The following is a 20913-nucleotide window of genomic DNA, read 5'->3' as shown; positions in this document are numbered from 1 at the left end:
CACTCAAAAAATTATTGTGTAGAAATGTTCAGAAAAGCGAGGGCTTCAAGATAATGCAAAAAAAAGTTTAATTATTTCAGATTTGTTTGACAATTTTCAGATAAAACTTAATACTGGGTGCCCTCGGCGAACTTTGATGAGTTGTACTGGATGTCCAGCCAATTGTTCCAATCTTGTTTTATCATTTCTTGATAGCTTACCAAGTGGCCATTCAAAATAAACCGTGAAAACCGAAAAATAGCCAAAATCACTTGCAAACCAGGTTTTTAGAAAAAAAATTATTTCGGACTGATGACGAAGAGTGATGTTAGGACATCTTCGTTTATATTAGTGTAAAATCATCACGAGAAAACATTTTTCAACTTTTCCCATTGTTCCAATTGTTCCAATCTTGTTTTATCATTTCTTGATAGCTTACCATGTGGCCATTCAAAATAAACCAAATTTGTCATAAGGTACAAACTAAGTCGACATCGACGAGACCTAATGTATGCCCATGTCGCATTTCTCGAAAATTTCAATCTAAAAAAATACGAAAGATGAAATTTATTTTCTAAAACACTTTCAAGGTGTATTATTTTGAAGTATTATTCTCATTTAGTTTCGTAAATAAGCTCTGTTTCGTCAAACTTCCGAAAATCATGAAATTCGAAATTTTCAATTTTTTTCATATTGAAATTTTCGAGAAATGCGACATGGGCACACATTAGGTCTCGTCGATGTCGACTTAGTTTGTACCTTATGACAAATTTGGTTTATTTTGAATGGCCACATGGTAAGCTATCAAGAAATGATAAAACAAGATTGGAACAATTGGAACAATGGGAAAAGTTGAAAAATGTTTTCTCGTGATGATTTTACACTAATATAAACGAAGATGTCCTAACATCACTCTTCGTCATCAGTCCGAAATAATTTTTTTTCTAAAAACCTGGTTTGCAAGTGATTTTGGCTATTTTTCACATACTTCGTCATTGAGCGACCCCTAAATCGATTCGGATCGAGTCGGTCCCATAGACACTTTTTATCAGGGGACCATATAGATTGATTTTCTGCCCTGTGCCCCAAACATTTTGGCACTTTAGTTTTTTGGACACCCCTAATGTGTAATGTGTATACATAAATGTTGTCAATCCAACAAGTTAATTATTTTAGGGTGGAATCTGACTCATGAAAACCATCTGTATTTTATATATGTCTCAGTAATCAGTAGAATGAGAAGCACTCAGTGCAATTTAAGATCATACGTAAAGAATAGTTATTTGGATCACAAGGGACGAAAGTAAAGAAATTCAACCGTGTGCGAGAGTTGCTGCCCGCGCCGAAGGCAAGGGCCGCAATCGCACAGGTTGAATTTCTTTACGTCGTCCCGTGTGATCCACATAACTTTTTATCACGAGAACTACGAAAATTGTAATTGAGGCACATAAACTCGAAGAAATGCGTTATCGTATGATGAATTAAACCAAAATATGGTGACATTTGCGGGGGTTCAGGGGGCGGCAGCCCCCTGGTATAAGAAAATATTAATATTATCAACCATCACAACAATCAGACGTAAAAACAACAACAATATCCTTAGAATTATTCGTCATCTACTTTGTATGCTAACATTAATCAGAGCACTGGCGCACGGTTTGTTCAATATTGATCAAAGTAAACATCTTGACAAGATTTGACTTTCGCATTATGTACATCGACTTTCGCATTATATACATAGACTTTCGCATTATGTATTAACCGATTTCGATACATAACTTGCATTTTTTAACTTTCGCTTCCCGTTTGGGAACCGAAATAGTCATTTGTGTACCTGTTTTGGACGATTGATTTTAGGCAATTTCGCGGATTGTAGGCCGAACGAAGTGAGGTCTACAAGCGAAAGTGCCTTAAATCAACCGTCCAAAACAGGTGCACATGTAAGTTTTCATGCAGAGGGCCGGAAACCCGAGAAAATTCGAAAAATTGCCCTCATTTTCGGCCCCGAAGCATGAAAATTGTAATTTTCATGCTTCGGGGCCGAAAATGAGGGCAATTTTTCGAATTTTCTCGGGTTTCCGGCCCTCTGCATGAAAACTCACATGTGCACCTGTTTGGGACGGTTGATTTAAGGCACTTTCGCTTGTAAGCCTCACTTCGTTCGGCCTACAATCCGCGAAATCGCCTAAAATCAATCGTCCAAAACAGGTACACAAATAACCATTTCGTAGTTCGTGTGATGAAAAACTACTAAAATTGAGCATGCCCTACTGCCCTACAAACACCGCTATTAGACCGAGAGCCCACGTGTTTAACAGTCCCTCCAACAGGCTGCGGTTTGAAACCTATACAAATTGTTCCACCACAGAAATAATACCAAAAATATTTGTTGTGCTGTCAAAATGAAGATATTAGTCTCAAATGGCGAGTGGAATCAAAAAATTAGATTTAAAGACCTGTCGTGCCAAGCAAGTCAAATTTTCGAGTTTTCATTTTTTTTTTTTCAATTTCATTCTTTCTTAATTTTGACAAATATTTGCGTTTTCAACAATATGTGTGCCGGCGAGTTATACACATTAGGCCTCGTTAAGGCCTTGCTAGGGATCCAAAGTAAAATTCGTAAAATAAATATTTTTCGCCTTGAGTAGTGCAACAATTCGGCATAGGTTTCGAACCACGGCCATATGACGGATCGTTAACGAGAAATACATTTGAAAATTAAAACGAATTTTCAACCCACCATAAATGCTCAAAAAAATTAAAAAAATTGTAACCTTTTGGCCTGTTGATAAGACTGCTGATTGGGTCTTGCCATGATACACGGTAAAATTACCAAATTTCTTTGCAGTCAGTTATCAGCCTGTGTTACAGTGAATTACTTAAAAAGGAAATTGGTGGAACTATACGCTTCTATTAAATCATGATGAGGTGCGTATGTGTTTTTAGGCAACAAAGAAAATCTGTGGCTAACTTTACTGTGTCCTTGCGTTCCAGGAGTCTCAACCCATCTTTGCTGATTATTTTAACATTATTTTCGTCGTCTTTTTGTTATGATTTAAAATGTGCTCGCAACGAATCTGGTGGTACCGACGATTTACCGGTGACTGTAAGCTGTGTTGTTTTTGACCTGGTAATCAGGCCTGGTAAACCAATAACATCTATTAATGGAAACACTGATCTGGACGCATTGGAATCGTACAACGAATTGATAATCAGCCATCAAAAAGTTAAGTTCATACCCCCGAACATTGCCACTTTCTTTCCACAACTTGAAAAATTAGAAATTTCGAACTCAGGCCTGGAATGGATCGAAGAAGCCGATATTAACGAGTTCACAAGTTTGAGGGAACTGAATTTGGACAACAATAATCTCGCCATTCTCGTAAAAGGTTTATTCGCTTTCAATACCGAATTGGAGACTATAAGCATCCGCGATAATAAATTGATATTTGTGCATCATCGCATCTTTTACGATCTAACGAACTTGCAAACAATTGATTTAAACGGGAATTTATGCACAAAATCGTCTTACAAGCAACTTTATACCTCCGATAGACCCACCTTTCTGGCAGAAGACCCATACGGTAACAGGAGATACGTGGAAGATTTTCTGGAATCCAATTGCCAATCTTGGGAAGCCGCATACGACATCTACTACACAATGTCTACAGAATGGTACAGTGATTTACATTCGGAAAGCGACAAGCAGATTCAGGGATTAACACATCAATTGAAAACATGCGATCGAAATTTGGACGCTGCACTCACGAACTTTGAGCAACAAAAATCGTTGACTTCAAATATAATCTACATGAACAAACTCGACGATTTACCGGCAATCAATCTGAGTTGTGAGAATGAGCTTTGCGTCGCTGTTGACTTTAAAGTTTCCTTTGCGAACTCGTCAATTCAAAGTGAACTTTACAAAACGCAACGAATCATGTCTCTCAAAATTTACCAACAGCCGACTCTGTTTCTGCCACAGAATTTGGACGAACATTTCCCGAAGTTAATCAACTTGTCGGTAACGGAAAGTGGACTTTATGAAATCGATTTCACTGTTTTTGAAGGACTAGATTTATCGTCATTAAACTTAACCGGGAATAGAATACACGAAATTCCAGTCGATACTTTCGCAGACCTGAACAACTTGCAAGTACTCGATTTGTCATTTAACAAAATCAATTCGCTTTTCGACGATACTTTTACGAGTCTAAAGAGCCTTCAGCAACTGTATCTGAACAACAATTACCTAACTTCCATTCAAATTGAAATCGTCAGAAATTTGGAAAGTCTAACCGGCTTGTATTTGCAAGACAACCAACTGAAATTTATCGGTGCTACTGTTTTGACACCGTTAACTAGCTTGGAATCTGTTGATCTCTTAGGCAATGCATGCATCAATATGAGTCACCCGACATCATCCTTAGTAGATATTGAGGCAACGATTATCGACAATTGCATTGCACCGATTGAACTTAGCTGCAAATCTTATCGAATTGAAACCAACGAAAACGTCGAAAATATCAGTTACTGTAACGTTGAAGATCTGTTGATCGAGTATCCAAAAACGAAGATTTCGACGATTCGAAATAGAGAGCAAGAGCTACTCGAATCCGTCAAAATCTTCTTCGTCGACAGCCAGCCCATAAAATTTTTCCCCTTCCAATTATCGCAACACTTCCCCAATCTTAAACGAATTGCAATTCAACAATCCAATCTAACAGCTTTGCTTCCAACGGATTTTGATGGATTCCTGGCATTGACTGAAATAGTCATCAATAACAACAATCTGTCATCGATCAGCGGCGGGACTTTTGATACAGTTCCTCAGTTGGAACTATTGGATTTATCGTCAAACGGCATCACGACATTACCACAGGACATATTTGCCAGACTAACTCGTTTGCATACACTCAATCTGGCAGATAATCAGATCGTTCGATTCATGGCCGAATTTTTGCCACGAAAAAATGTCATCGACATATTCCGCATTGACCACAATCGATTGGAGTTCGTCGAGGCGAAAATTATCCGTTACATACGGAGAGCCAAGCTTATTGATTTTACCGGAAATGTTTGCATCGACATGCAATTCGATAAAATCGAAAGCAAACCCCGAACTTTGGCAGAGCTTTCTGGTGAAATTGACTTGAGTTGTTCGGCGAAGGATTAATTTGTGATAGTCATCGCAATGTGAATGAAAATCATGGGAAAATGGTAAACAAATCATGTAAGACAAGGATACGGTAATTTTGATAAAAATAAACTTTATATACTGATAGAATAGAAGACTGAACGTTTTGTTTGAATGGACCTTGTTGATAGATCCTAAAAGTTGAGAGGTACATCCTATTGAAAATATTTCCTAGTGGTCTGAGATCATCTCCGATTCTTTAATAATTAAATGTTTCATTTAACCTTTCACAAATAGTAAGTTTTACTATCGAATCTATTACTTCGTTTGATCAGAATGTTTTCAATAGATTGTCATTTCTAATCTTTTACTCAATTTTTACACTAGGTCACACCTTTTGGGCGGGTCAGGTCCCTTGACCGACAAATTTGACAAAAAAAAATTCTTGGAAACCATCGAGCGTAAGGTGGAATGATTTTTGTCCACTTTTTGAGCTCTCAATTATTCTTATTATTCTTATAAATTTTAAATTTTCAAGATTTTCAATCAACCTCAAATCATAAATAAAATATGACCCGTGTAGATTACGACCCTCGCTTCGCTCTGGCCGTAAACTTCCCACTCGTATGATCTGTCAATTATTCTGTTTGATTGCCTTTTTGTTACATCAGAGTAGATGGGAAGCTTGTTTTGTGAATGTGGAACGAGGACTTTTTCACGAAATAAAAGAGTGCGATAGATGTTCTTCTCTTACACTTTTGCGTAAAAATAGGAAGGCCCCCGGTACTTAATATACATTCACATGGTGACATGGTAATAAATGAACTTTATTAGTTTTTGGTTCATCGTTAAAAATAACTCAGTTTACCAATATTTCCGGTAAATTGGTACCAATTTCGACTCTATAATGGTAAAGGGATTTAAAATATTTGTAAAAGGAGAAATTTATTGGTTCACCGAGAAAAAGAATCCCTTGTTTTCCCATTCACAAAACCTTCAATCGTGAATAAAATGTCACGACTCGTGTGAATTACGGCCCTCGCTTCGCTCTGGCCGCAAACTTCACACTCGTCAAATTTTTACAATATTCTCTTTGATTCATTTAATTCCATGAATTTAAAAACAAGGCATCAGAACAGTCGGAGCGTTTGCTGCGACTTAGCCCCGTACGATCCGTAATCCTATTTCGTCCGTAACCATAATACGTCCGTAGCCGTAATACGCCCGGAACCCTAATACGTCTACAACCCTCTAATGCGTCTGTTACCAAAATGCAAGTCAAGTTGGGCATGGTCAAATTTACTGAAAGTGTTCATTTTTAAAATTGCGCATAGCGCAATTACGAAAGCCCGTACGAAGTACCTCTCAAATAAAACCAACAATTTACGACATTATTTTATAAACCCAAATTTTTTTGCCAACTTTCCATTGGGTATTCAATTACCTCTCAAATAAAACAAAAACTAGCAAAATCGGTTGAGATTTACTCGATTTATGTGCAAAAAGCACTTAGGGCCGAGTAGCGGCCTTAGTCCAAGGGCGCAAATTTGAAACTTTTTTTGCCATCATTCTATTCGGCATTCAATTATCTCTCAAATGAAACAAAAACTAGCAAAATCGGATGAGATTTACTCGATTTATGTGCAAGAAACACTTAGGGCCGAGTAGCGGCCTTAGTCCAAGGGCCCAAATTTGAAAAATTTTTCGCCACGTTCTTTTCGGTATTCAATTACCTTCCATAAAAAACCAAATCTAGCAAAATCGGATGAGATTTACTCGATTTATGTGCAAAAAACACTTAGGGCCGAGTAGCGGCCTTAGTCCAAGGGCCCAAATTTTAAACTTTTTTCGCCACGTTCTTTTCGGTATTCAATTACCTTCCATAAAAAACTAAATCTAGCAAAATCGGATGAGATTTACTCGATTTATGTGCAAAAAACACTTAGGGCCGAGTAGCGGCCTTAGTCCAAGGGCCCAAATTTGAAAAATTTTTCGCCACGTTCTTTTCGGTATTCAATTACCTTCCATAAAAAACCAAATCTAGCAAAATCGGATGAGATTTACTCGATTTATGTGCAAAAAACACTTAGGGCCGAGTAGCGGCCTTAGTCCAAGGGCCCAAATTTGAAAAATTTTTCGCCACGTTCTTTTCGGTATTCAATTACCTTCCATAAAAAACCAAATCTAGCAAAATCGGATGAGATTTACTCGATTTATGTGCAAAAAACACTTAGGGCCGAGTAGCGGCCTTAGTCCAAGGGCCCAAATTTTAAACTTTTTTCGCCACGTTCTTTTCGGTATTCAATTACCTTCCATAAAAAACTAAATCTAGCAAAATCGGATGAGATTTACTCGATTTATGTGCAAAAAACACTTAGGGCCGAGTAGCGGCCTTAGTCCAAGGGCCCAAATTTGAAACTTTTTTCGTCACGTTCTTTTCGGTATTCAGTTACCTTCCATAAAAAACTAAATCTAGCAAAATCGGATGAGATTTACTCGATTTATGAGCAAAAAACACTTAGGGCCGAGTAGCGGCCTTAGTCCAAGGGCCCAAATTTGAAACATTTTTTGCCATCATTCTATTCGGTATTCAATTATCTCTCAAATAAAACAAAATCTAGCAAAATCGGATGAGATTTACTCGATTTATGTGCAAAAAACACTTAGGGCCGAGTAGCGGCCTTAGTCCAAGGGCCCAAATTTGAAACTTTTTTCGCCACGTTCTTTTCGGTATTCAATTACCTTCCATAAAAAACTAAATCTGGCAAAATCGGATGAGATTTACTCGATTTATGTGGAAAAAACACTTAGGGCCGAGTAACGACCTTTGAGCCCTCCCAACAAGCTCGCGTTGCATCCTACACAAAAACAATGTTCAGCAACTTTGTTCTACTCGTCAATACCTTTCATTTGATATATCACAAGCAGCTATTACGTGCGTATTTCGGTAGATATCGTCGAAAGACTGAAAAACACCTATAGGGCCCTAGCTCTGGAAGGGCCGACCCTACCATGCCCATTTTCGAACTTGACCTTACTTTTGTCGATACCAATCGGGGAAAAAAAGAATTTTGAAAAAAGGTTGTGATTTGCTCAAGCTAGAGGGGTCACGGACGGACGGACGGACGGACGGACGGACGGACGGACGGACATTTTTAGCCCCGTACGAAGTACTGGGGGCTTATAAGATTAATATGCCGTTTGTAACACGTCGAATTGGAAGCAGACAGTAAGGGCAAAGCATTTGGTTATGTTCATAGATGACGAATCCGCAATAAAAAAAATGTCCGTCCGTCCGTCCGTCCGTCCGTGACCCCTCTAGCTTGAGTATATCACAAGCTTTTTTCAAAATTCTTTTTTTCCCCGATTGGTATCGACAAAAGTAAGGTCAAGTTCGAAAATGGGCATGGTAGGGTCGGCCCCTCCAGAGCTAGGGCCCTATAGGTGTTCTTCAGTCTTTCGACGATATCTACCGAAATACGCACGTAATAGCTGCTTGTGATATATCAAATGAAAGGTATTGACGAGTAGAACAAAGTTGCTGAACATTGTTTTTGTGTAGGATGCAACGCGAGCTTGTTGGGAGGGCTCAAAGGTCGTTACTCGGCCCTAAGTGTTTTTTCCACATAAATCGAGTAAATCTCATCCGATTTTGCTAGTTTTAGTTTTTTATGGAAGGTAATTGAATACCGAAAAGAACGTGACGAAAAAAGTTTCAAATTAGGGCCCTTGGACTAAGGCCGCTACTCGGCCCTAAGTGTTTTTTGCACATAAATCGAGTAAATCTCATCCGATTTTGCTAGTTTTTGTTTCATTTGAGAGATAATTGAATGCCGAATAGAATGATGGCGAAAAAAGTTTCAAATTTGGGCCCTTGGACTAAGGCCGCTACTCGGCCCTAAGTGTTTTTTGCACATAAATCGAGTAAATATCCTCCGTCTTTGCTAGATTTAGTTTTTTATGGAAGGTAATTGAATACTGAAAAGAACGTGGCGAAAAAAGTTTCAAATTTGGGCCCTTGGACTAAGGCCGCTACTCGGCCCTAAGTGTTTTTTGCACATAAATCGAGTAAATCTCATCCGATTTTGCTAGTTTTTGTTTCATTTGAGAGGTAATTGAATACCCAATGGAAAGTTGGCAAAAAATTTTGGGTTTCTAAAATAATGTCGTAAATTGTTGGTTTTATTTAAAAGGTACTTCGTACGGGCTTTCGTAATTGCGCTATGCGCAATTTTAAAAATGAACAGTTTCAGTAAATTTGAAAATGCCCAACTTGACTTGCATTTTGGTAACAGAAGCATTAGAGGGTTGTAAACGTATTACGGTTCCGGGCTTATTAGGGCTACGGACGTATTATGGTTGCGGACGAAATAGGATTACGGGTTGTACGGGGCTAAGTCGCAGCAAACGCTCCGACTGTTCTGATGCCTTGTTTTTATTGCGGATTCGTCATCTATGAACATAACCAAAAGCTTTGCCCTTACTGTCTGCTTCCAATTCGACGTGTTACAAACGGCATATTAATCTTATAAGCCCCCAGTACTTCGTACGGGGCTAAAAATCTTCAGAAATTAGTTGATATAATTCATCTTATATTGCCTGCAAAAATTTAACTTTTTTATTAAAATTTCTTACACTTTTTAATCAAAGTGTGCTAATTTGATAACAGGCATTTTGCCACGTAAGGTGTGGTTGTAAAGGGAGTAAAAAACTACCTCCTTGATAAATGACAAACAACTTGATAGTCAACTATCAAATTTGATAGTCAACTATCAAGTTGTTAGTCAACTTTTGTTAGTCAACTTTCAAATTTGTTAGTCAACTATCAAGTTGTTAGTCAACTATCAAATTTGTTCGTCAACTATCAAATTTGTTCGTCAACTACACTGATAGAAAAGTTAACGCGCTGGACGTGTACTGTACGTAGTGGACGTGTAAATTGGCTGGCAGACAGCTATTTTTGGATCGAACTTCGGGAACGTTTAGTACACGTGCACTGCGTCAGTAAACGTCCAGTACGTTTGCTCTGGTATCCGAAATAAAATGAAATTTTGATGTACATTATTTCGTCGAATTTCGTTCTTTTTAATTTTAATTTTTTTATTTTTCGTGTTTTTATTCATTTATATCGTAACTTTTTCTTAGATAAAAATTTTCTCCATGTTTGGTGCTGGGTTTGAACTGGGGACCTCTTGATCTCAAAGCGGCGCTTCAACCAATGTTGCAATTAAGACATACTACATTGATAGTTGTATTGTGAAGCGTTGGTAGAAGTAGGTAAACGTGGAGCACGTTTGCACACAAAGTACTTATACATGCTATACGTTTACTTACATGACACACATATGAAACTTTGAAAATATTTTTTTTATTCTAATTAGAACTATGGTATATGCCAATGACCTAATATCGAGAATCGTAATCGTAATTCCTTCTTCTTCTTTTTGCGTAATATTTCGATATTTCAACAGTATGAGATTGGAACTGAGGGAATAAAACGTTTTGAAATTTAAATGACTGAATTCATCTCATGTACGTAAAGGACTTGACATAGTTGCTATTAATATAAAATGCACAGTGTACGAATGTTAACGCACAACAAGTACGATCTTTTGACATCATACTTACCATGCGTATACAAACATCCTAAACGTGTGCTTTTCTCAAACGTGTTGGGCGTATGAGGTAATTTTGCGATGAAGTTACACATACCAAAATTTTACACATGTCCTACGTCGACTACACGCGTGAGATGTATGGCACACATATCGTACGTAAACTTACATACGACAGGTTTGCCATAGATACCCGACGCATACTATGCATAACAGAAGTATATCATACATATCCGAAGTACACCGCCAAAATCTTTTTTATCAGTGTATCAAGTTGTTAGTCAACTATCACATTTGTTAGTCAACTATCAAATTTGATAGTCAACTATCAAGTTGTTAGTCAACTATCAAGTTGTTAGTCAACTATCAAATTTGTTAGTCAACTATCAAGTTGTTAGCAAGAGATGTTTACACGTTAGAAGATGGGCATCGAATGATGAAATTATTCTTCCTTTCATCAAAGTAATCTTTTTTAATTGATCAACAGTATAAAATCCCGTTTTTCTCGGATAGCTTCCAGATCCTTAGTCCCCATCTTCGAACTTAGCCTCGGGATTTTAATTCCATGTATTTAAAAAAAAGAATCAACCAAATTGATTGAGAATTACTCAAGTTATCGTGCCCTCAACGATTTTTTGTTACCACAATAAACGTTTTTTATAGAATTTCATACATTTTCAATCACAGTGAACCTTTTTGTTACCCACATTTTTCGGTATTTTCTGGTTGAAGACCCTTATTTTTTAATATGCTGTGAGTGCAATTACCAGCAGTACCGGACATTTTAGACAGAAAATTCGTAAGACTTGACCTTCTGACCCGACTGCCGCAGGTGGATGCGCCTTGCCTAGACATTTTCCTTAGTGATAACCGTCTCAATATAGTTCATGTGACTGTTCTACTATAGAGTCTGAGTAAAAAATTAGCAAAGCTTTGCCATCGAAGCAAATGGATAACGGAAAATGTTGTGCAACTTATTCAAATCAAGCTCAAGCCCAGTTTTTGAATTTATTGCGAAATAAAATTGAATTCCTAACACAATAGTCATAGTCGAAGCAACACAATTAAAATATCTTTACATCTTTGTCGATGCCTTTAATTATACCATAAAACCAACCTCTCTCACTCTTGACTAGAATAAAATTAAAATACGAAAGATGATTGGGATTCAAATGGTGTAAGGTAACGCCGAGTGTGTACATACTTTTGGTGGATATGTAAATCTCGCAAAGTATAATCGAAATCATTTTTGTGTAACGGATCGAACGGCAAAGTGAATTTGAATGTGCAACGTAGCGATTTGAAATAGGCAAATACAATAAATCGTGCGCTGTAAAGCCGCGTCCTCAAATTTAATTTTTTTTTAATTTAAAATTTTTCTTTTAAACGTTGCGCGCCTACAACTTATCGCAACATCATAAAATTAATTTGTTTGAAACCCATTCTCGCTTTTTGGTTTTTCTTCTCTATTGACATAACAAACAAAACCAAACAGAAAAGAGTAACAAAACACATTTTTTAACACACCAAAAAAGTGTTCAGATCAGATACACAATCGTTTTGTCCTAATGACTTGAAGAATAAGACCATAACAGCAAATAGCATCACGGGAGAAGATGAACGAAAAATTCAAAATCTTCGCTTAATTTATTCAATATTTGGATAAATGTGATGTTGATGATGCCCACACTCGGACACTTTTAATAAATATTTTGTTTGTTATGGTCATTTAACTGACTACCAAATTTGTATACGATTTAGAAATGTATGTTCGCCACAAGAGCGTAATATTTTTCCCCCCGTGCCGTACATATTAATTTATAAACCAACGAGAATATGTCGAGTGTTACATCGAGAAAGTCAATTTATCATCTCGTTGACTCCTACACTTCCACCGAAATCGATCATAATTTTTGTCGTGAACATTTTTCATTCCGAAGAAAAGAAGATCTCTTTCTGTGGCTTGTGTGCTTTGTTTGTTCTCTCGGATGGATCGTTTTTTTGTTAGACAACATACCGAAAATTATAAATCGGAAGAAATTTATAAACAGAGCCGCATGCGACCGCGTCTCACCACTCACGCATAAATTACACTAATGCATGCGCATAATATTTAGATTTGTAGCGGAAATTGATTTTATGAATTTGTTCGAGTGTCTGTATATGGACAGTTTGAATGACCCATAGAGATCTCGGTTTTAGTTTATAATCTTCGTTTGGTTTGTAGCAGAAATTTGTAAGTGAAGACCTCACGCTTTTCTTCATTTTTCAGTTGATACAGTTAAAGACTATCTACAAGCTTGAAGAAATGATCTTTCGTAAACTGATGAAGTTTTTAGCCCCGTACGAAGTACGAAGGGGCTTATAGGATTACGATGCCGTGTGTAATTGATGGAATTCGAAGCAGACGGTAAGGGCAAAGTGTTTGCCTATGTTCATAGATGACGAATCCGCAATAAAAATTTGGGCCGTCTGTCCGTCTGTCTGTCACGTCGATATCTTGAGTAAATCAAATCCGATTTCAAAATTTTTTTTTTCCCTGAAAGATAGTCAAAATAGTGAGGCTAAGTTCGAAGATGGGCATATTCGGGTCAGCCCTTCGTGAGTTAGGGCCACCTAAGTGATTTAAGGTCTTTTGGTGATATTTATGGCAAAATAAACGATGGAAATGATAGGTATTGTCAATACCAATCCAGGAAAAAAAAGTTTTTTAAAATCGGGTGAGTGGACCGTGAGTTAGGGCCTTAGAAGTGAAAAGCTACTAAGGCCCTATGTGTATTTTACATAGAACTCAAGTAAATTTAATCCGTTTTTCGTAATTTTTGTTTCATTTGGAAGGTAATCGAACGCCGAATAGAAAGTTGTTGAAAAAAAAATTAAATTTGGGTCCTTGGACTAAGGCCACTACTAGGGCCCTATGCGTATTTTACATACAACTCGAGTAAATTTCATCCATTTTTCGTAATTTTTGTTTCATTTGAAAGATAATCTAACACCGAATAGAATGTTGTTGAAAAAAAATTAAATTTGGGTCCTCGGACTAAGGCCGCTACTAGGGCCCTATGCGTATTTTACATACAACTCGAGTAAATTTCATCCGTTTTTCGTAATTTTTGTTTCATTTGAAAGATAATCGAACACCGAATAGAATGTTGTTGAAAAAAAAATTAAATTTGGGTCCTTGGACTAAGGCCGTTACTAGGGCCCTATGTGTATTTTACATATAACTCGAGCAAATTTCATCCGTTTTTCGTAATTTTTGTTTCATTTGGAAGGTAATCAAAGGCCGAATAGAATGTTGTTGAAAAAAAAATAAATTTGGGTCCTCGGACTAAGGCCGCTACTAGGGCCCTATGTGTATTTTACATATAACTCGAGCAAATTTCATCCGTTTTTCGTATTTTTTGTTTGTATTTGGAAGGTAATCAAAGGCCGAATAGAATGTAGTTGAAAAAAAAAATAAATTTGGATCCTCGGACTGAGGCCGATACTAGGCCCTATGTGTATTTATACTCAATAAATTAAAATTTTAGGGCTATTTGAAATTTTTGTTTTATTTGAAAGGAACGTCGTACGGGGCTTCGTAATTGCGCTATGCGCAATTTCTAAGATGTACACATTACATAATAATTTTACTTTAACTACTTTAACCGGCGCATAGGCTTACGGTCAAAGTAGGGTGACAGACGCACTAGGGTCACGTACGCAATAGATATACGGGTTTGTACGGGGCTCAGTCGCAGCAAACGCTCCGACTGTTCTGACGGCTCGTTTATTTTATATAACAAGCATTTCAAATCAATTATATATCAATCGAAATAAAAGATTTCTTCCAATTTCCCTTGCAGCGTTTGTTATTGAGATGGCAACCGAGGTTTCAAATATTGCTTTTACCTTTTTTCTCCTGTAGTCAGATGAATGAGTTTTCCTAATTTATCGATGTTGACAGCTTCCTTACACCATCGGACGCTGCACGGCTTGCGAAACTGCCTGTACTTAACGAAGATGAATGAACATATGTAGGAGCAAGTGTATCACGAATTGTTGCGTCCCATACAAACATTTTCTCGTTACTCCATGGCATTAAAGTAACTCCATCTGCCCTTTTTCCATTCTCTCTAAAAAGTGGTGGTTCGAATTTCGAAGGAAAGTTAGTAGACTGTGTAGAATATTGTCGAAATCGCTATGACGGGGAAGGCGGAGAACACATGTATTGAAAAAACATTTTAAGATCGATTAATCATCTGCTATCGACATCGATGACATAAAACCAATAACCGGAGGTTAACTTGATCTTATATTATAAAATGACTGACTGCTAAAACAAATGAAGTAAAAGATTTTGTATAAAGAACTATGGTATGATTTCATCAAACGAAGTAACAGATTTAACAATTCTATCGAGATATGTTGGCAATTCTTTTGTTAAATTACATGCCTATGCACGGTAAAGTGCACTTTACATCACTGTTTGTGACAGGGAAAATGCACTTACCGTCCACAAACATGTCAAATGTGTTGCGTCACTGCTTGTAAATGCTTGTTTAGGCACGTGTGATTACTCCACTCGCCTTCGGCTCGTTCACCAAACCTCACACTTGTAAACAAATATTTACAAACAGTGACGTAACATACTATGAAAAACATCCTATTCGAACTTCTTCAATTAGAATCTTTTACTTTGTTAGTCCAAAGTTTATCCTCGATTTTTTCGGTGGTTACATCGGCCCGAACATATAGTGTTGCATGGACGATAGCGGAATTTTATCAAACGCTTGTCGCGTATTCGTGTATTTGATAGCAAATGTTTTCTACCGTTCGTAAAAGTTTAAAGGAGTTGAATTTCAAGTATGCCGAACGCATTTGACAATAAGACAATTAGGTTAGGAAATTTTAACGTCAAAGAAAATTAAACGAATGGTCGCCATACTATCGATAGCAGCTTAAAATCTCTAAAAAAAAGTTTAAGAATTCCTGAAAGTAATTGAAAATCCATGAAAATTCTCGGAAAAATGCAGATAACATGGCGATTAGATTAGGTGGCCAGTTGCATCTTTTTTGCCAGATGTGAATGGATTGTGATGGCAATTTCAAATTCAGATCCAATAAATTGCAAATTTTTCTTTAAAATACTTTCAGCCGACACAAACTGGCTGTGCAACTTTCTCGTGTGGCATCTTCACTATGGAATGCAATGCACAAGAACAAAACGTGTATGAATCTTGGGATTTGTTTTTTTTTTCGTTACCTTTTTGTTTCATGTGTAGTGTGTGCTAAGTGCATATAACCGTCGTTGAGTGGTACTTTTTTCTTATTATTATTTTTTCGTTCCGAGTTGTTTCAGTTGTTGAATGGTTTTTTCATTCGTTCGTTCGTTCAAGAGTTTAGTTATGTTGCGCTTCTCGATATTTCTTGTATCAAATGGTTTTGAGTGAAGAAGAAGAACAACAAGACGGGGAAAAAAACTTGAAGAAGAAGAATTTGTTACCTTTATATACCGATATGTGTGCGCATTCAAAGTTAACATATTTCTTCTGGATAATCGCAAATTTTCGTACCTTATGAGCAATTTGTGTTTCATCTTTTGCTTTCTTTTATTTATTTATTCGCTGTTGGATTCTTTCGAGGTTTAGTGGATTATAAATCTTTCGGTTTTGCTGGGCTTACTGAAGACAGATTCTTTTCAATTTTTTTTTATTTCTTGCGAAATTCCACAGTTTTATTGGTAAAAGGAGACGCATATAATGGGTGCACCATGACTAATGTGTGTAAGAATATATTTGTTTTAAGTGGAGTTCTTCTATAGAGTTTTACGTATTTCGGCTTCGGAGGGTCAGTGGAGTCAAAAATTGTAATAGGCATTGAGATAGGTAAGAATTAAGCTGCCATCACTGCAGAGAGTTGATTCACCACACTATCGTAGCAGAACGTATCGGTGTTAGCGAATCTCGCGCCGCGTCATTCACAATAACCCACAAAGTGACATCTTCCTTATACAAAATGTGTCAAAATATGAATTATTGTGAATGACGCGGCGCGAGATTCCTAGCAACCGAACGTATCTTCAAATCGCAGAACGTATTGAATATTGCAAAAAGTTTCCATTGAATTTCAGTAAGGGAGTAGGAGGGCCGTGTTAAACCAGCTTTACAGAAGCTTCACTACACATGTGTTCGCACACGCAATTTTTCTTACATTTCGGCTTATGATTCGCTAAATGTGCTAGGCGATAAGACTTCGATCAAAATCCGTCAAAGCGTGTGTATCTTGATAGGGTTGGGATAGATAAGAGTTTAGAGAATGACAGTGGTTGTTTGTAGAAGCCATTCACTATCCATTCATAGCCTCAAAAAGCACATCCAACTGTAATTTCTGTTCACTTTCTAACTGTTACCTTTTTGAACATTTTTAATCTTAGAGTCGACAGTCGCCTGAAGAAATGATGTCGAATCGATACACAGACGTAAGGTACATTGAGCGTTGTAATTATTTTCACGGATCAACTTCCACATCAATGCTTTACAATTCCTCAATCTTTTACTTCTTTGTTTAATGGATCACCTAGTTCAATATAAGAATCTTTTACTTCATTTGTTAGAACATACATTTTAAGATATAAACAAACTCAGCCAGACTTATCCCTTATTTTGTATTGTCGTTCTCGATACCAAATGATTCATATTTTGTCTAGCTTTCTTCCAGCAGTGGACAATCAAGCTAGTATCGACAAAGATGTTCATGGAAAGTTGAAAGATCGCGGAATACTTATCTGTGAACAGCCTGCAAAGTCCGATCGTTGAAGGCACTTTGGGTGCGTAAAATATCGTCACACAAATGCCACCTATAAATCATCATTTATGGTTCGCGGTCGCACTGACAAACACGTACATCTCATTCTCCCATTCCATTTCAATTCGAAATAAGACATGGATTAATTACGTTTGCCCAAATTTGTATTCCAAAGTGATCATATTGGACAATGGCAAATTATAAGGTAAACGAAACGAAACGAAAAATAAAAAATGTTTTTTCTCGGTTGTATTATTAGAGGACCAGCGGATTGAATGAAATTGTTAGTTTCACTGTTTTGTTGTTACGTTTTGTTTGGATACTCAAATTCAGTTATGTACACACATCAGTCGCACAGATGGAAGAATATAATATCGAGGTTAGTGGGCGGACATAAGACGTATGGAGTTGAAATTGAAGAAAGAACGAACAACAAAAATACTTTTGTCCAGCACACAAAAATGGAAAATAAAAATTAAATGAAATGATATGTTGATACGTTGATGGACCGTTGGGATATTATGGAATTCAAATTTTCGTCGAAATGAACCTGCATTTTAATGAAATCCACACTATCTATACCACAGTTGGTATGCCCTTCAGTTTGAGATATTTTGAATTGTTTTAAACTTTGTATGATGTGTGTCTGCATGGTCTGGTCAATTTCGGTTGATGTAGGTGACTTAATAACCGCTCTGGTTCGGTAATGACTACTGCTGTAATATCTAGATGTCTAGATACATTACTGGATTACGCAAAGTGGTTTTATGTGTACTGTTGACGTTGGCTTATGTTCAAGATTTCTACCTTTGTCGAAAACGAACATTAAAGTCCGCAATGTTGTATCGATCTCCATCTTACGATTCCTGATTTACAGTTGTCTATTCTTAATATTCCTCTCAATTACATTTCCCCCACTTGTCTTAGTTCCTGTCGTGCCCAGACTGGTCCTACTAGCGATGCCTGGTGGGCGTTTTCATTTTTTTATGAAAGTTTGAATTTTTGCGCGCTTTTTGATATTTTTTACATGCATCGACTGGTTATCCTTTTGGTATCGTGTTCAGTCCCGGTTCCCACTAGATTTATATGAAATTCATATTATGAATATATCCTTAGTAATACCTAGCTAGTTGAGTTAGTGCAGTGAGTGCTAGACAGTGTAGTAAAATATAGAGATGTTCTAATCTGGTTCCCTATTTTTAACGTAAATTTCGTTTGGAAAATGTATCTCCTAGATATTCTTGAGCAGTCTAACAATGAAGAAGTGGCTATGCCCATACCAATAAGATTTCAGTTTTGTTTCTTCTTCTTCCTTAAAATTTCTCTTTATTATCGTTCTATAATAATAGCTTCGTTTCTTACTATCGATGCTCGAATGTAAAAGACGACACACATCCGCAACGGGCCTAACTGACTGAATGACAATACAAACGATGCACAAGACATATAACACTTAGTACGACGGTAGAACGAAAGATGTCGCTCGTAGATGTTATCTAAACCACAAACCAATAAACCGATTCAATTTATTGTTATTGTGGAAAATCTGATTGACAGAATCATAACGTTGCGGTTAAAATTCGAACCTACGAACTGTCAACTAGAAAATTCAATGCGAGTTATTGGTCAACACGCTACGCTATTCGTTCATGATTGGTGGCACGTTTGCCTTTTTTCTACAATAGTTTGACAGTATGTTGACCGATAGCATTGAGTTTTTGAGTGAGGTTTTCAAACTCAGCCGCAGGTAGATCTGAACCGATTGTCAGATTTCTAATCAAAGGCGAAGCAGCTTGAAACGGTTCAAGTTTAGTCAAGTTGAGTGCGGAATTTTCTGGAAAAGCATTTTTGTGAGAACCGCTGTTATATCGCTGCTAGTTCATCAAAGATGGCACCAGGTTTTTCGCTTAACTTACCATTGGTAGAGTAAAATATTTCGGTATTGAAAGGACCTCAATGAGTAGAACCATAAGCAGGCGAAACTTAGTATCAGTAATGATGTAGCTTCAAACCCTTTGTGGGTTGATAGGGACCATTATTATGATTAGATGATTACTGCCAGATAAAGTTGAAAAGAAAAGTGTGGTCGTGTATTTTTGAAAAGTTTTTAATATTTTGGAAATTGTTACTTTTGCAATTCTGTACATTCATTTCATATAATAATTACACAAAAAATTCTAAATAATTTTTACAATAAATATTTCACAAAAAATATATATTACAATTGTCTGCCATTTAGTTTACTAGTATTATAATTTACGTTTTTAAATTCCGTTTTCTTCATTATTTTTATTTTGCGGTTTTTGTTTTGTTTACAATTATTTTCATTTCATTCAATATTGTTCGCATTGATTTTGCTGCCCCCAAAAAACAGTTATGGTTTGAACAATGTCATTTGGGGGTGTTCGAGGGATCGTGTAGAGTTTAAGTACAAATTCAAAATTTAAAATAAGGTAGAAAAGTTAGGTTGAAAAACGAGTGCTAAGAAGAATGGGTGATTTAAATTCATTTTACATTTTTATTCCACACATCAGCTATTCACATTGCTATATACATTATGCATGTGCGTGAATAATAGTATGTATATCGCATGTGGATATTGCATGTGGAACATGTGGATATTGTATGTAGAACATGTGGATTAAAAACGTTTGAAAGTGTCACTTCTTCATTTTCTCACACTGTATCAAAAAATGAGTTCTCTTTAACTGAAAGAACCTCTTTAAAATCGGCTCTCGAATTGATTACATTCTTTTACATATATTAACGTCATACAGCTGAACGGTTGAATGGGGAGGAACATCGAACACTTAAAATCAATTTTAATATTAAATGAGAGAAATTAATTAATTAGAATAAATTATCAATATTTTGTCAGTCAAAAATTTGTCGATTGGATTTAATTTGGAGAACGACGGCGACGGAGAAAATGAATTTTATGCTTTTCTTTGTCGTCGAAGGGTTAAAAGCAATCGATGAATTTAATTTAAAAAAAATGCGAAAAGAAGAAGTCGTAAAATGTAAAATAAATTTATTAAAACTAAAAATATTTACACATTTTTCGTATTTGTTATTTTCACTTGATTATATTTCGATTTTTTTGACTTAGTTTCAAATTTTTTATTTTTCATTTTTTGTAACATTTCTCTCGAGTTTTCAATTTAATTTTTTTTCGTAAAATTTATTGACGCCATAAGTCCGCTGAATATTCAAAATGAAACGCGACAAGTCGTAAACAAACGCCGCGTTGACTCATGACATTCTCATATCATATTACGTTGAAATTCATTTTTCAATTCATTTCGTTCATCCACTGATTCGTCAAAAATTTCAAATACTGAATCGAACTTACGACGTCAAATTACTTCCGAAGAGAAATGCACCTTACTAATT

At 36.5% G+C, this 20913-nt stretch overlaps 1 protein-coding gene and 1 long non-coding RNA gene across 2 annotated transcripts; both read left to right on the top strand.

Moving 5' to 3' along the window:
- Positions 1 to 926: 926 nt before the first annotated feature.
- LOC119075730 lies at positions 927 to 16843 on the top strand. Its single transcript, XR_005087445.1, has 3 exons — positions 927 to 1084; positions 5466 to 5468; positions 16830 to 16843. It is a non-coding gene; the product is annotated as an uncharacterized LOC119075730 (long non-coding RNA).
- On the top strand, positions 2831 to 5270 carry LOC119075716 (insulin-like growth factor-binding protein complex acid labile subunit). Its single transcript, XM_037182245.1, has 2 exons — positions 2831 to 2907; positions 2974 to 5270. The coding sequence occupies exons 1-2, from the start codon at positions 2900 to 2902 to the stop codon at positions 5153 to 5155; spliced, it is 2190 nt and encodes a 729-aa protein (XP_037038140.1). The 5' UTR covers positions 2831 to 2899; the 3' UTR covers positions 5156 to 5270.
- Positions 16844 to 20913: the final 4070 nt, after the last annotated feature.

This window comes from Bradysia coprophila, unplaced genomic scaffold, assembly GCF_014529535.1.
Source record: "Bradysia coprophila strain Holo2 unplaced genomic scaffold, BU_Bcop_v1 contig_232, whole genome shotgun sequence".
NCBI lineage: Eukaryota > Metazoa > Arthropoda > Insecta > Diptera > Sciaridae > Bradysia > Bradysia coprophila.
This window is presented reverse-complemented; position numbering and strand designations above follow the sequence as displayed.